The sequence below is a fragment of the Parasteatoda tepidariorum genome, chromosome 8 (genome assembly GCF_043381705.1).
Source record: "Parasteatoda tepidariorum isolate YZ-2023 chromosome 8, CAS_Ptep_4.0, whole genome shotgun sequence".
Lineage (NCBI taxonomy): Eukaryota > Metazoa > Arthropoda > Arachnida > Araneae > Theridiidae > Parasteatoda > Parasteatoda tepidariorum.
Window position 1 is genome coordinate 84,658,185 of NC_092211.1, and position 16,352 is coordinate 84,674,536.

Sequence of the window (16,352 nt, forward strand, 5' to 3'; positions counted from 1 at the left end):
TCCAATAAAAAATACTTTAATTCCAAAGTGTTTTTTCAGAAATTTTTTTGAGAAGAAAGTTTACATTTATCAACATCTTAAACTGATTGCTATAAATATGTTTGTAATTTTTGTTCTACAAATCCATACCTTATTTACAAACAAGAGAATGGAAACAATAAAAGTTCTTTCAGATACATTCAGGTTTTTATCAAGTTATTTTGTTTAAATATAAAGGACATCTCAAACACTCTATCCAAAAATACATGTAAATACTCTTTGTTGTGAATGATGAGCTTTTCTTCCTAACAACTTACCTTATAAAAGAATTTTATTTTCTCATAAGTAAAGAAGTATTAATGATGTTGAAACTATTTTGAGTGTAAAACAGTCAGTCACCATACTCAAAAAATCAGAGATATCCTAAAAGAAGTAGTTCCTATAGTTTCACAATACCAAATTTTTGAACTCATCTTTCTTTTTCTTTTCAAAATTAGTTATTTTTTCTTGTAATAATTAATTTTTAAAGATGAAGTCAATAATTCAATTTCAGAAAATTTTGAGAACTCAGGTGTTATTTTTACACACAAATAGCTTAAATAATTTGGATATAAAGAATTCAATAGAAGATATTATTAATCTTTCATGTAGATGTTTTACATTACATAAACATTTATTATTCTAAAAAACCATTGCGCTATGTCTCAGAATACAATTTCTCTAGAGTATTATTATGATTTAATTACAAAGTTTGAAATATATTAATGCTTTTTGAAAAAAAATAAAGTAAATAAATAAAAACATAAAAATATTTTAACAAATTTGTTAAATACTTTTAAAAAATGCATACAAAAAATAAAAAATAAATTATCTACAAAATTAACTTTTTGAATTAATTTTTTAAGTGATAACACTGTTTAGAACAGAACCTGGCTTCTTTTCTACCCAATACAGCATCTTTTACCTATCGTTGTTGCATGGGTAACAATATTGAGAAGGAGGGAATTTTTCCACAAATATATAATATTACCAACAAGTGTATTTTACTCAAGCAAAACCTTTCTTGTTCAACTTCAAAAATGGCTTTAAATATTAAATTTACATGAAGAAAAAAAAAATCCAAAAACTATGACCATTTCCCAACACTTCTACATATTTTTAAAGAAAAACATTCTTAAAGCATAAACAAAAATGTCATTTATTTTTGAAATCCCCAAAGAAATCTCCCTTAAAATTTATGATAAAATCGTAAAGAAAAAAATGGATAAGTAGGATTAAAAAAATTATTACACCATACATGATTTTTTAAAGAAAAAAAAACTTTTCTCATTCTTTTAAACATTTTAACTGTCAAGTACAGATATAGCCTTAACTTCAGAAGAGCTTCCAATTCTTCAGATTCCAATTGTAGATTTATTCGAATATAGATTAAAGATCAGTTTTTACAATATCTATACTTTGACAGTATAACTAAAGTTAAAATGAACATCATAAAATCAAAATACTTACATCATCTTTGGTTAAGGTTTCAAATTCGTCTGCTAAAGAAATTGCTGAGTTTTGGCTTACTAGTGTTCGACCTTCTTGCAAACTATTTGCTAACAGCTGAGCATTTAATTCTTCATTTGTTTCTAATATTAACTTGTTTTCCTAATAAATAAGAAAAATAATATTAATAATTATTATCTTTTAAAATAAATTAGAAGCTTATAGTACACAACTTACTAGTAGTTTATTTTTGATGGTTAAAATTTTTTTTATAAATTTAAAAAAGTTGTTCTGAATAAAAATAAACTGAACATTTTAGAACAAAAAAAGAGAAAACCTTCAAACTGATTACTATAAATAAGACTCGCTTCATTATGTATTAGCAATACTTATTTAAATAGAAAATTATATTTAGTGAAGCAGTTTTGTAAATAAATCTCTGTACACCTGATAGATTTTATTAAAAAATAACTGAGTACATGTAACTCAATTTTTAAGTATTTTATCTTAAAAAATTAAGGGACAGCCATGGTGGCTATGGGGAAATAACAATCGCCTTCCAATAAGGTGTACCGGGTACGAATCCCAGCAATGGCTGGTCGATACGAATTCTGCATCCACCTTGCACCGATGACAGTGCTGATGTAAAATATCCTCACTAGTAGACGGATCATGGGCTAGAGTCTTCCAGCCATGAGGCTAACTGTGGGAGGTTTTCCTCTCCATGTAATGCAAATGCGGCTCAGTAGCAGAAGTGCCACATTTAAANTTCATTATGTATTAGCAATACTTATTTAAATAGAAAATTATATTTAGTGAAGCAGTTTTGTAAATAAATCTCTGTACACCTGATAGATTTTATTAAAAAATAACTGAGTACATGTAACTCAATTTTTAAGTATTTTATCTTAAAAAATTAAGCGACAGCCATGGGGGCTAGGGGGAAATAACATTCGCCTTCCAATGAGGTGTACCGGGTACGAATCCCAGCAATGGCTAGTCGATACGAATTCTGCACCCACCTCGCACCAATCACAGTGCTGGCATAAAATATCCTCACTAGTAGACGGATAGAGTCCTACTGCCATGAGGCTAACTGTGAGAGGTTTTCCATGCAAATGCGGCTTAGTTCCATCAACAAAAAAAACTCCACAAAGGCAAATGTCTCTCATACTTGATCCAGGAGTTTCCTTGTATTCTGTATTGGGTTCAAAATTATAAGACTAAGGAGTTGAACGTTAGTAGTCGTAAAACCAAAATTGGATCGTCTGTCAATGACGGTTATAAAATAAAATGAAAAACAATTAATTGAGTCAATTAAAGATAAAATTTAATTTTAATACACAATTTATCATTTTCAATATTTTATCATCTAATGAATACATAACAGTAATATAAATAATGAAAATTGAAATAATATAAATTCAGTTGAATTCTAATCATCTAGATTATTTTGCCTTAACTCCTCCAGTTTCAATTACTTATTCTTAACTTGAGTTGAAAATAAAGTTGACTTTAGGCTTATAAATATTTAATGAACGATCAAACATTGACGTCAATATTAAAATTAAATATTTTGTATCAAAATTCTGTTCATTTGAACAAAATAATAATGCAAAAAATTTAAATGCAATGCTTTTTTAGCTCAATTATATGCTTTTATTTCACTAATTGTTTCATGTACAAGTCTTTCAATGCACATATTGTACATTCTTTTTTTGTCTTTGTGCTTTGGTGACATTTTTAAAAATTTCTCATCAATCTTCTGTAAATATCAGCTTTTTCTTCCATGACAAACTTGTCCCCTCAATAATAAATAAAGGGCATGATACATCGCTAAAGAAATATACACAATTATTTTTATTTTACTTATCTGACTGATCTCATCGAATTTGTGTAACAAATTGCAATTTTTCCAGATCTTTGATATCATTAAAATTTTTTTAAATTGCATTTATCTTCATTTTTATCATTAATTTATAAGAAATCTATATACAACACGATAGATATATAAGAATAACGTGATGTAAAATGTGGTAGGGAAAAATACAATTTTACCACTATAATACAATAAGCTCGCACTAAATGCAATTACTGCTCACTGAACATTAAAGCACCACGAATGGTCACACAGAACCTGTAGGAATTACACAGGACCTTTAAGAATTACCTGTAGGAATTACACCTACAGGAATTACAGAGGCTCCACAGCATAAATCCAAAGAAAATGTCTCATTTCATTCTAATCTAATAAACCAGAGAGATTTAAAGTAATGAGAATAAGATGGTGAATTCCTACATACGTCTTTGATTTTTTTAAGCTCCTGCTGGAGTTCTCGGTACTGAGCAGGTAGTTCTAAGAGACTGGGGCTTCGCAAACGAGTTTCTCCTGCAGATTCTGAATGTTTTTCCAGTTCTTTAGACAATTCATCCAACAACTAAAAAAAACCATAACCATAATGTTAAGACAAATGCAGTTTCAAAAATCACAAATAATTAAAACATTATATGCTAAATAAAGCTTATCAGAGTGAATAAAACCCAGAAATGGACTTAAAATAGTTTTGTTTTCATAAGCAAGAGCCTTTCTCGATGTTGCAAAAAGAAGAAAAATTTTGCGTTTCTATATGGAAGATAGAAAATTTTTTATAGATATAAACTATAATCTGTCCATTTTTGTGCTATTATTTGTGCTTTATATGCATACTATTTTATTCATATGTAGCATCTTCATTTGAACTTTACAAGAACCCTAGAAATTCACCATTGCTGACTTCTGCTAAGAAATAAAATGGAAACTAATATGGATATCACAAAATGTTGTTGACAAATACATTTAGTTTAACAAGCAAAAGCTCATTTTCATTTGCAAAGTTTCATTGACTCCTGTCTATAATTTTTTACTTATAAACAATAAACTATATAAATATTTTTAACTTTGATTAAAGGAAATCATAAATTACTATGACGAAATTGCTTCATAAAATATAGTTTGGACTTTTAAAATATTTTTAAAAATATGATAAAAAAAAAAGAATTTGAGAGTGTGTGTTTTCCTTGGCATTGTGAGTGAATTGGGATGCTATGCTTATAGAAACAATATTCAACATAAAAATAGATATGTACTTATAAAAATTCGATTAAGTTGTACAATGATAACTTTTTTTTATTTAATTTTTTTAGGAAAAAATAATTAAATGATAAAATGATTCATCATCTATAATTTGATAAATTAATAATATTACAATAGTTACACAGGTTATACATTTTTATACAGGTTTATTTTTAGCAATATTTTTAATACAACAGAAATAAATAATGTGCTGTTTATTTAAATAAAGAAATTTCAAACAAGTAATGAATCTTTCTCTCTCTTTTATTCCATTTTATTTTCAACAATTACTGGGACACAGAAAAACGACTGAATTTCTTTAACCACAAAATTCCTTATTATTCTTGATATTATTCTAATTATATAGAAATTTTATTTTTCTCATGCCTGAAATAGAACATTTTCTAAGAAGAGAAACTGATAGGAAGTGCAATTTAATTTAAAAGTTGAGGAAGAAAATAAAAGCTTCCTACCATAGAAAATCTTAGTTTGAATTTCAAAATAATCTTTGAAGGCAAGAATATTTTTAAACAAATTTTAAAAAATTTCTAATATACTTCAATAACAAATTTATTTAAGCAGATTTGTATTAAATTTTTGATGCAAAACTATGCTTTTTCAATTGTATAACATGGAGAAAAAGATGTAAGTTACAAAGAGCAATCTGATGAAGGTTATGTAACAGTTATAGGATTCAATTTAAAAACTTGAACTAAGAATTGAACTATCAATAGCATGATAACAATACCCCTAAATTCCAAAAAGTAAACTATTTGATCATCTTGAAATAATATTTTTTTCTTTTTCAAACTTTTTACAATGCTCACAGAAGAAAAAAAAATATTTACAATAATCAGTATTGTCAAAATGGTGTTCCTAAGTTAAAGTTAAGAGTAAGGATTTAACAGTTTGCTGTAAGGATTTTTTTTTATAACAGTTTGTTTTTAAAAAATATTTTTGAAACCTGTAATTTATTTAGATCCAATTAATATTTCATTATTGACTTATTTTAGTAGCCTTTACAAGATTATTTTAAGTAAAATGCAAATAAAAAGAAACTAACTTTTTTAAATATATATATATATAATTTTTCTAATAATGCATTTAATAAATTATGTAAAAGATATGCATTCACAAAAATTTTGAGTTAAGTATTTCTTAGCGATTAGACTTTTCAAAACAAAATAGGCAACAAAATTTGCTAATAAAGAAATATGCTCCACAAATAATAATTTTCAACATTTATGGCAATTTTTATCTGTGTTCATTTCAAGGAAATCATAATTCAGCTTATTTTATTTATTTCTGGTTCATGTATGTATACCAAAAACAAATTTATGTGAATTTAAATGTTGAGCATAAAATCTAATTTAAAATTATTAACAATAAAATGATGAAAATATTTCACTCCTCTTGTTATACATATATTTTTTTTAAAAAAAGTGGTCTTTATTGGTCAGTATATTCAAATAGTGTTCATACTTTATTTATAAAGTCAAGGTTTAGCTGAAAAAAAGTTCATCATTTAGGGTTTCATAGAAACAAATAAATAAAGAAGGAAAGACTAAAAAAAGACAAAGTATTATGCATTACTTTAGTAAAACCGAAAATGAATACAAATATAATGAAATGTACTTTTAGGCAATTTTATTTTTTGAATGAGATTAGGCAATTGAATGAGAACTGTTTCATTCAATTGAACAATGTATAAAATGTATTGTAAAATATCCCATATTATTTTAAATAAGTATTTAATGGAACAGACAGGAAAATCTTACCTTATTACTGTTGGCCCTCTCAGTCTGGAATTCTTCTCTCTCCCTTCGAGTAGACTCTTGAAGCCTGTGATGCTCATCTCGAAGATTCAACAGTTCTGTTGTACACTCGTAGAGTTGGTTCTGCAGATCTTGCTTTTCCTGACAATCAAAAGGAATTTTTAATTTAAAGCAAAAACATATGAACACAAATAATATTTTACATGTACAATTAGCAATTCCTTTCACTATATACCAATTACCAAGACTTTAAAATAAAGAATGTATTTATTTTAATACCTTTATATCGTTAAAAACAACAACAAAAATTTCAGGAAAAGAAAGTTATATTTAAGCTTATTTCTATATTAGGTACTCTGCATATAAAATACAGAAGAGTCTGCTTAATGTGATCATTCTGGCACATAAAGATTTTAATAACAATAACCGATGAGATAACAGTAAACGAATCACAAAATTAGATAATTTTAACCCAATAAAGCCACACATACTAAGTTTGAAACAAATTAAAACAAAAGTAACCTTATACTTATACGCTGCATATTTTGTTTAAAAACTTTAAAATTATACATTTATAAAAAAAATCATCAGTTGTTGACTATTTGTTTATAAGCTGACTGCTCGTTTATATATATGACTGCTCGTTTATAAATTGTGTGTGGTCATAATTTTTTTATAGTGATAAAGTATTGTACTTCCCAGTTTCAACACTTTCACTGCACTTTTCATTTCAGCATGTACATGAGGTAACTCAATATCTTAATCTAACTTGTAAGTTCAATCACTTGCCATTTTCCCCATAACAATCTGGCAAACTTATTTAGTAAATGTGGAAGTTAGCTACGGAAATATTCCAACAATAATGCAAAGAAAGAACAGAACAGGTTCTTTCTAATTACACAGTCAATATTTTGTTGGCAGCTAAGATGGTTTTCCTATAAATAAATAACTGTTGCTGCTAAATAGTATAATGATCACAGAATGTGATAATTTTAGCATACAAATAAATAGAGAAAATCTGGACTATGAGACTTTGATGACAACAAACAATGGATAAGAGTGAATGAAATCCACCAAAATGAAATTGTGACACTGTTAGACCTATTACAATTTTGACTATGCTTAACATCAATGTTTCTCACTTTTTGGTGTGGGTAAACCATATTATTATATAGAACATCATAAGCATTGAGTTAATCCGACAAACACGTGAGTGAAACTGCCCATTTCTTCACTTGTACTGCATAATATACTATTGCAGTTTAAGTCTTCATTTTAATTAATCAATAACTTAATTTTAAGACACAGAACAATGTAAAAATTTTAAATAATCTTAAAATTTTTCTTTATTTATTTGGTAATTTTAAAATTGTTATAATAAGTCGAAGAAATAAAAAATTTGCTAAAATTTTTGGTGACTGCAGTTGCAGATCCTGCGACCCCATTGGAGTTAGAATTATGGTTTATATTAAAAGTTTAAAACCTCAAGATGAAAGTTCTCTTAAATAAATAAGCATAATTCAATATAAAATTAAAATTCAGCATTAAACAACATTTAAATGAGCATTTTAATTTAAATAAGCATTTCAAGGGCTCTTCAACCTTATGTAGGGTTTATAGTAAACATGATTACATACTTGTTTTAGTCTTTCTATCTGGGTTTTTAGACGAAAAGACTCTTCACTCATTTCCATATACTCCTTTTGTAACTGGAATAATCTAAAAGAAAATAGTTAACAAACTTTAGTGCCTAATAATTTTCCATTCAGCTATGAAATTAATATAATATCTAAAATAAATACAATTTAAGGATAATAGCTATTAAAGTTCTGAACAGCCAAAAAACAAAAATATTTGACCAATTGAGTATTTGCTCAAATGAACATATACATGGCCTGATAATAATTATTCAGCATTCCCTTACTAATCAGTTCAGTTTTTATATTAATTAAGATGTTTCGGCCGATAGTCCTTCAATTAAATCAAATACTTTATTAAGAGCAAATAAATTATTTTGCTAATGAATTCTCCAAAAATTGACAACTGTTTAAATCCTGTCCATTCCTCTTTTTCTCAATTTATGGATTTTATACAAATAATAAAAGAAAAACTTCTTAAGTGAGAGTGAATTTTAAAATAAATTTCATCACAATTAATAAAATAAAATAAAGTTACTTATGTAAATAAAAGAACTTTCTAGCACTCATATTTTTTCACTTGGCTACATTGGTTTAAAATTTTGTGGCTGTATGAAAATTGTTTTAATGATTGCTTGATTAATTAAATAATCTAAGTTCTCAAAATTAAGGATTCTGTATTTGTATTGGAGTAACTTTAATTGAAATATAATTATGAAATATGTAAAATAGTAATAACAATATCATATATAGAAATATTCAGATTGATTTTTAAGAACTCAATTGCTATTCAATTAATTTTTTAAGAACAAATTGTTTTTATATAATTAGTATCAATAAATTTAAAATATTAAACACTTGTGCTAACCATGTTTAAAATATATATTTTGAAAAAAAAATGAAGTAGCAATTAACCCTTTCGCGCCGACTGTCACCTGTACATGCCACCAAGAAACGCACTCACTTCCCGGCCGACACACCGGTGGGCAAGACCGTTTTCTCATTCACCCCCGGCCATCAACCATTAGTGCCAGTGTTCTGGAATGTTTTAAAAAATAAAATTTTTGCAGAAGATGGCGTTGTATGTCTATATGGTTTCAGATACATGTAGATTTAACATTCTACTCAAAATAAGAGTAGTATGACTCACATACATGTGGTTTTTAGGGGGAAGGAATGGAGGAGAAAGGAATGTTTCTGAATGGCATGCTTTATGACAGCTCTTTAAATTCGCATGTAGTATTTGTTTACAGTAAGCAGGAGAGGTTTTTTTTCGCTACAGTGTTGGGTATATCGATTTGCAGTCCAATTTTTAGTGGAATGCTAGCGTTTTCAAGTTTTTCATAAGAAAAAATAATTTTAAGTCATATATTTAGTTTTCAGATATATAATGCTAAAAGTTATTAAATGGTAAGTACATAATGAAAATAAAATGTGTAAAATATATATTGAAACAAGAAATAACTTAAGTTAATAAAGTATCTATGGAAATATATATAAAGCATATGCCACTTAAATACTTTACAGAACATTATCAGGGGTCTGTCTAGGTTTTTCTGAGAGGTACCTATTTTGTGAAAATTTAGACATAATTTGAAAAAATGTAAAATTATATTAAAAAATCAACACAAAAATATGGTCAAAATATGGATTTATCGTTTCTTAAGGGATACAAAAATAAAATAAACAACGTGTTGATATTTCGGTGATTTCATGGACTTAGGTTTACCGTCAAAAAAAAAAACCCGGCCCTGAACAGACACTCGCAAGAAAGACTGCCGGCCTCAGCGATAAGCGGGTGTATGCGCTTCCCACCGAGAAAGGGTTAAACATCGCTTAAATTACCTAACTTTTTCATTTACACCTTATCCCTTCCAGAGAAAAAAGTAATACAATTTAAATATGCGAATTAAAAACAAAAACCCTCGCTAATTCTATTAAAACTAATAATTCAAATTTTTGCATTAATATTTTACTTTGAAAAACACCCTTTGATAAATATGAAAAAGATTAAAAAGTGTTCAAACACCTTAAAACAACTATGAGAAGAAAAAAAGTTAAGTCATAAATTGAAACAACAACAAAAGGTTACTTCAGTATGGATTAGGTACTTGCTGTTAGATAGGAAATGGATGAAACTCTATGCCATGAACGCATCAACAATTTTTCTCTGCTGCAGCAGCAACTTTTTAATTGGAATTGGTTGAACTATTATTTTATTTAAATTGTATAATATTTTATAGCGATTCAATTAAAGTTGATTTTTCCAATTACAAACTTAATCAAAGAATAGTTTTCTTAACTGATGTTACTAGCAAGTTCACGATAATTAATCAATTTTAGTTTCAACTATTGTTCGTTTTTTTATTTTAAAAACTTAGCGATCATTTTGCCACCTGGCTAGCAGATAAGAAATTTGATGTATTATCGATTACACATTTCTAATCTACATAAAATTTCAAATAGTTCTTTTAAAAAGAAAAAAAAAACTTTACACTCGAATCTCAGATGATAACACAGGAAGGACCAAAGAGGAGATTTAACAATAATAAAAATTCATTTTCATTAGAATTTTAATTTCAAAAAAATAAAAGTTTGAGCTAACTCCTATTTAACATAAAAAGAAAATTTATTTTGATTACAACAATATTTAATTAACTAGTACTTCGTTTTTTATTATTTGAATTTTTCTGAAAAATTTTGCATGTTAACACAGCATTATTTCTAAGAATCTAAATTTGGCTAAAATATCTTCTTTCTTTTTACAAAAATGTTCCAAAAGCGTGAAACACAGGGAAATTTTAATGACAAAATACAAACTTTATACTTGAAATTCAAATAAAGAAGTTCAAATCAATATAATAACTTGAAGAACATACATAACAATCAATTTTGAATCAGCAAACTCAATAAATTACAGTCAGCAAACTTACTTGGTGGCATACTGTTCCAATTCTAATTTACTTTCTCGTTCACATCGAGCCTAAAGTGGAATAAAACTTTATTAAAACACAATTATAGTCATACAAGAATGAAGAAAAAGGATAAAACTTTAATTGAATGCTTGAATATAAAACTCTCTTACAAAAAATATTTAGTAAAAATTGAATGCATTTTTTACATTATTTGCATCATAGCTTTATTTGAAATCCAAAAGAGCTTATAAAACTGATAAAATTTACATTACAGATTTTTCACTTTTATTGATTTGTTTATTGTTTAAATTTTGCTTAAGAGGGCAATACATTATAGCTGAAATTTTTCATCACTAAAATTCTGTTTCATTTACAAATGTATATTAAAGAAAAGTACTTCAGTAAGCCTAGAGTAAACAATGGAGTTTCAAATGCTGAAAAAATGCTTTCAAAATATAAAAATGCAAACAAATTGTTGGAGAACTTTCCCATAGCACAATCGGAGGATTACTTACGATTGTGTTATTGGAAAATTCTCCAATAATTTGCTTGCAGATTGATGCATTGAAATAAAAACATCTTCAGCATTAGAAACTTCATGGTTTCCTCTAGGTTTATGTGAACTTATTTTAGGTTTATGTGAACTTATTTTTTGTGTATTTTAATATACCAATGGTGAAAGAGAAATTGTCATGAACGGTTTCTCCCATACTTAAGCATTCTCTTAAGTGTTAGAGCCATTGTAAAATAATTTATTCTGTAGAGGATTAATAAAATTAAAAAAATAAACCTAACAAAGAATGACATGTTATCAAAGTAGCATCTAATTGATTTTAAATTATATACATAAAAGGAACCTAAAAGCGTAAAACAGGCACTACTTAGGCATAACGATAACAAAGGACGATAACAAAGAGGATGTGTATAATTTATATGGATTATTACACAGTAAATAAAGACAAAAAAACATCTATAACTTCGTAATTGTGGGCATTGCAATGCTATTAAAACACAAAATAACCTGGACAAAGGACAAATTAAATAAAAAAATACATTTATAATTTTATAAGTAACAAAAAACTCAACTATAACATTAATTGCAACTTTAAAAAAATTAACAATTTAGTAAGTAATATATGCTAGTTTTTTTTAATAGTATTTGGTGGATGTTTAAATATTATGCAAGCAGTTTAAAGAGAAAAGATTTTGAAACTGGTTCAGTTTTGCTGACAAAAACAACAAAAAAGCATAAAAAATGAAGAAAAAAAATTATTAATAATTTACAAAAATAATTGCTTTCTGAATTTATTAAATGCTAAAACTTTTAAAATACATTAATAGAAAATTATTCAACAATATATCTTGCAGTTGAAACAATTTCTACCATTAAATAATGCACCTAAGTAATTACCATACATAAAAAGCTTCCTACTAAAATATTTTTTTATAATATTTTAAAAAGTTAATTGCTTAATTTTCGACAGCAATTAATTAACAAACTATTCGTATGCATGCAAAAAATATAAAGCAAAGCAAATTAACATGATCAACTAAGTAAACATTGAATGTCATAAATAATCCAATTTGAACAATAGCTAAACAGAATATTAACTTAAAAAATTGCAATTTCTGTAAATATACACATAAATGTAAAAATTAGTATGAAATAAATTTAAAAAAAAAAAAAATACAAACCATAATCTCCTTGAACTTTTGCTGCTCAGTTTCTAATCGATCCTCACTGCGGATTTCAAGCTCCCTTAGCTGTTCCTCCAATGAATGGATTCTGTGAAGAAAAAGAAAATTCCTTTTACCTTTATGTAGCAACAATGGAAACTGAATAGTAATAAAATAAATAATTAAATTGAAAACAAAACAGTTAAAATGTTGCCCACTATAGTATGTATGTGTGATTTCAAAATGCAATTTTAATTTATTATATAAAGCTAGAATTATTGTGAATAAATAATTCAATCATGCATCAAAACAAATCATACAATAACCATTCTAAAGATATCTAGCAAATTATGATGAAAAAACATCAAAAATGTTTTTAAAAAATTCATAATTATTTTTTGCTTTAAATCAAAATTTGGTAAGAGGAAGGCTAAGCAAATAGACAGAGATAAGGAATTTTCCAGCTTAATATCTTTTATTTCAGCAACCTTTATCATGTAACATCTGGCTGAGAACAAAAATGCTCTACACATTTAATGCTGTTTGTTGAAGCTCTGTCGCCAAAGAAAATTAAAAAAAAGCCATAGTTTAAGTGTCCTGCACTTGAAGCAATGCGATGATTTTAAAACTATATATATATAAGTTTTTCGTGAAGAATTATCTGAGCTTTAGAACATACATATAACTTAAATATTTTAAAAGTTATTTTACTTTTTTAAAAATTAGCAATTTGGCGACAATTTTCCGTCCTAGATGAAAATTATCAAAATCACTGNAAGACTTTTATAAAATAAAAACCAAAGTAATACTAAAAATAAAATTCCTACACATTTAATGCTGTTTGTTGTAACTCTGTCGCCAAAGAAAATTAAAAAAAAAAAAAAAAAAAGAANAAAAAAAAAAAAAAAAAAAAAAAAAAAAAACATAGCTTAAGTGTCTTACACTTGAAGCAATGAGATGATTTTAAAACTATATATATATATAGATATACAAGTTTTTCGTGAAGAATTATCTGGGCTTCAGAACATACATATAACTTAAATATTTTAAAAGTTATTTTACTTTTTTAAAAATTAGCAATTTGGCGAAAATTTTCCCTCCTAGATGAAAATTAACAAAATCACTGCCTTGTTCTCAGTTTCTGCAAATTTTTATGAGCTCAGGTAATGCAGCATTGGAGTAAGTTTTAAAATATTAAAAAATTAGACCACAAACACTTTTCATTTTCACAAAACTGTGGCTTTTCTCCATATTGACTTTTTGAGCCATTTTTAAAATAAGCGCGGACAGCGCTGGCTTTTGATAGGCTAAACTTGCCCTAACAGTCACGAGTAACAAGTTGCAAACTAACAGCAGTACTAAAAATATGATATTAATCGCAAAAAAAAGCATCATTTCGTATTACGACGTTACCCTTTGAAAAGCAGCCTTAAGGAAAACTTCTTAAACAAGTTGATTGCTAACATGAGGGGGTAGATAAAATATTCTATTTAACTCATTTAAGTTGCCTAGAAACAGAAGAAAGTTGATAAAATTTCCCCTAAACATCACAGAATGTTCTCTAGAGAGGAGTTCACTGTAAGAGAAACGCTCTTTACACTAAATTATTAGAATGTTATAAATATTGAAATTCAAATACTATTATATTTGAGGAAATAAGACATTTCATAAAAAATGACCCAATAGAAATCGAATGGATAGAATACGATTGAAAGAAGTAGTCAAGTCAATTGAGATAGGCGATACATCATACTTTTTTGATTTTGAAATATCGTTAGAACCATATTTTAATAAGTATTATAAAGATATCATGGCTTATGATAATATCGTGATCATTATCGACAACGATAAATATCTAATGCGATAATAACGAAAGTATTCGCGATATCGCGATCGTTACCGAAAACGATAGATATCAAGCATAAAAATATAACGAAAATTATCAACAAAGATAATATAGAAAATATTACCGTAAATAGCTATAAATTTCATTTTTAAACAAAAATATTAAGCAATAGGAAATTAATGTCAATTAAACTGAAAAAATACCACAAATAATTAAGAAATATTGATATTTCGTGTTAGGATATTATCTCGACTAGATATTAAATTTTCAACCAGAAAAGCATTAAATTATTGCGCAAGTTAGTAGTCATAGCAACTTTCGTAACAAACAAAAATCGTACAAATTTTTAAGTACATAATGTTAAACAACAAAAAACTGAAGAAAAAGATAAAATTTTTATACAACGAAAGCTTAGCATAAATTATCAGTATAACTAAATCCATTTAAATACTGAAATGGTTAGGGGCCACAAAAAAAAAGAAAAGAAAAACGGATTCAATAATAAATTTTTAAAAAAAATTCAAAAAATTATTCCTTAAATATGTCTAATAAACTACTAAATTTCAAGGAAATTAGAAATTACCGAGAAAAAAAAACTATTCCGAACGAACTACCATTTATTGAATTATTTTCTCTTAAACAGCCTTTCTTTTTTTTAAAAAAAAATATAAATAAGAATAAAATATGTATATGAATGAAATAAAGTACGGCAAGCCACTGTTTCAAGTTATTCTTCAGCAACAAATTGGAAATTATTTTAAACATATTTATTTTATAAATTATAAATAGTATATATTTTTCGCCAATATTGAGCCATTTGTTCAATAACAATTGCTAGCTAAAAAGAAAAAAAAAATCTCTGTACACAAAGAGCTTTAGCTCTTTTTTTAACTACATGAAGTCAAAAGAAGAAGAAAAAAATTTGCTATATTTTACCATATAAATGAAATCACTATAATGGGATACAATATCAAAATTCTGGAAAGATCACATAAATCAGAACAATTCTGCGGTAAAAATAATACTTGCGTGGAGTTCTTTTTTTTTAACTATTGAAATTATTAATGAAAAAGTAAATAAAATAAAGAAATGTCAGCAGCTTCACTTTCTTAAAAGATTTTAAAAAATTAGTGAAGAATTGAACGTTAAATTTTTTGAGGAATGTTTGAATTACTTCTAAGTCCTGATAAACAAAATCCCGTTCATCAAATTTACTAAACCAACACAAATTTTGCATCACCAATAAAAAGTTTCTCCCAAAAAGTTCTCCCAAAAGTGTATAATTTTCATATACATTTATAACTTTCAATGAAATGGGGCTATATTCATTAATTAAAATGAATATCATTTATAAGATCTTTAATATATTCTTAACAGAACTGTATGGAATATTTTAAAAACAAAGCAAACGTTTATATCCATCTGAAATATCCATTTTAATTGATGAATAGAACAGTATTTCACTGAAAGAAAAGCGTTTCGAACACTTTTGAGAACAGTTGTATATTTATAACCGAATAATTCAGCAAGTTTTTTTTATTATTATCGGTTCATATTAACCAGCTTTATGAAACTTAGTTTTACGGAATTATCTTTTTAAATGATAAAAAAATAGGTTGCGCATATTTTGGCACGATACAATCAATTTTTTGAGTACAACTTTTACATTAAAAATTATGAGTTTCGTAAAAATAGAAATGTGCCCTATATATTTAATGATATGTTTTGCAAAGAATCTATATTTTACCATGCAAATTATTTCGCAACAATATGATGGAATAGCAAAATTTCAGAAAGATCGCATAAATCCGAGCGATTCTCACAGAAAAAGCGTCAAGAGAAGATCTTTCTTCAACTGAGCGTGTCACATTTGTTCCGGTTACTGCAACCAGATAAATATTTTCTTTTGCATAATTTTTTTCT

General features: G+C 26.6%; 1 protein-coding gene across 6 annotated transcripts in view; it reads right to left on the reverse strand.

The window, feature by feature from the left end:
- Nucleotides 1-16,352, reverse strand: part of LOC107448091 (rab11 family-interacting protein 4B) — a 120,288-nt gene that overhangs the window by 1,577 nt on the left and 102,359 nt on the right. For 3 of the 6 annotated variants that reach the window (XM_071184314.1, XM_071184313.1, XM_071184315.1), the window contains 7 exons: nucleotides 12,602-12,692; nucleotides 10,925-10,974; nucleotides 7,992-8,073; nucleotides 6,358-6,495; nucleotides 3,771-3,905; nucleotides 1,489-1,629; nucleotides 297-402 (listed from right to left, as the gene is read on the reverse strand). In XM_071184314.1, coding sequence (XP_071040415.1) covers nucleotides 319-402; nucleotides 1,489-1,629; nucleotides 3,771-3,905; nucleotides 6,358-6,495; nucleotides 7,992-8,073; nucleotides 10,925-10,974; nucleotides 12,602-12,692 — 721 coding nt within the window. In that variant the 3' untranslated portion in view covers nucleotides 297-318. The remainder of the gene's footprint in view (nucleotides 1-296; nucleotides 403-1,488; nucleotides 1,630-3,770; nucleotides 3,906-6,357; nucleotides 6,496-7,991; nucleotides 8,074-10,924; nucleotides 10,975-12,601; nucleotides 12,693-16,352) is intronic. The other 3 variants (XM_043046505.2, XM_043046506.2, XM_043046504.2) reach the window with 1 other exon arrangement.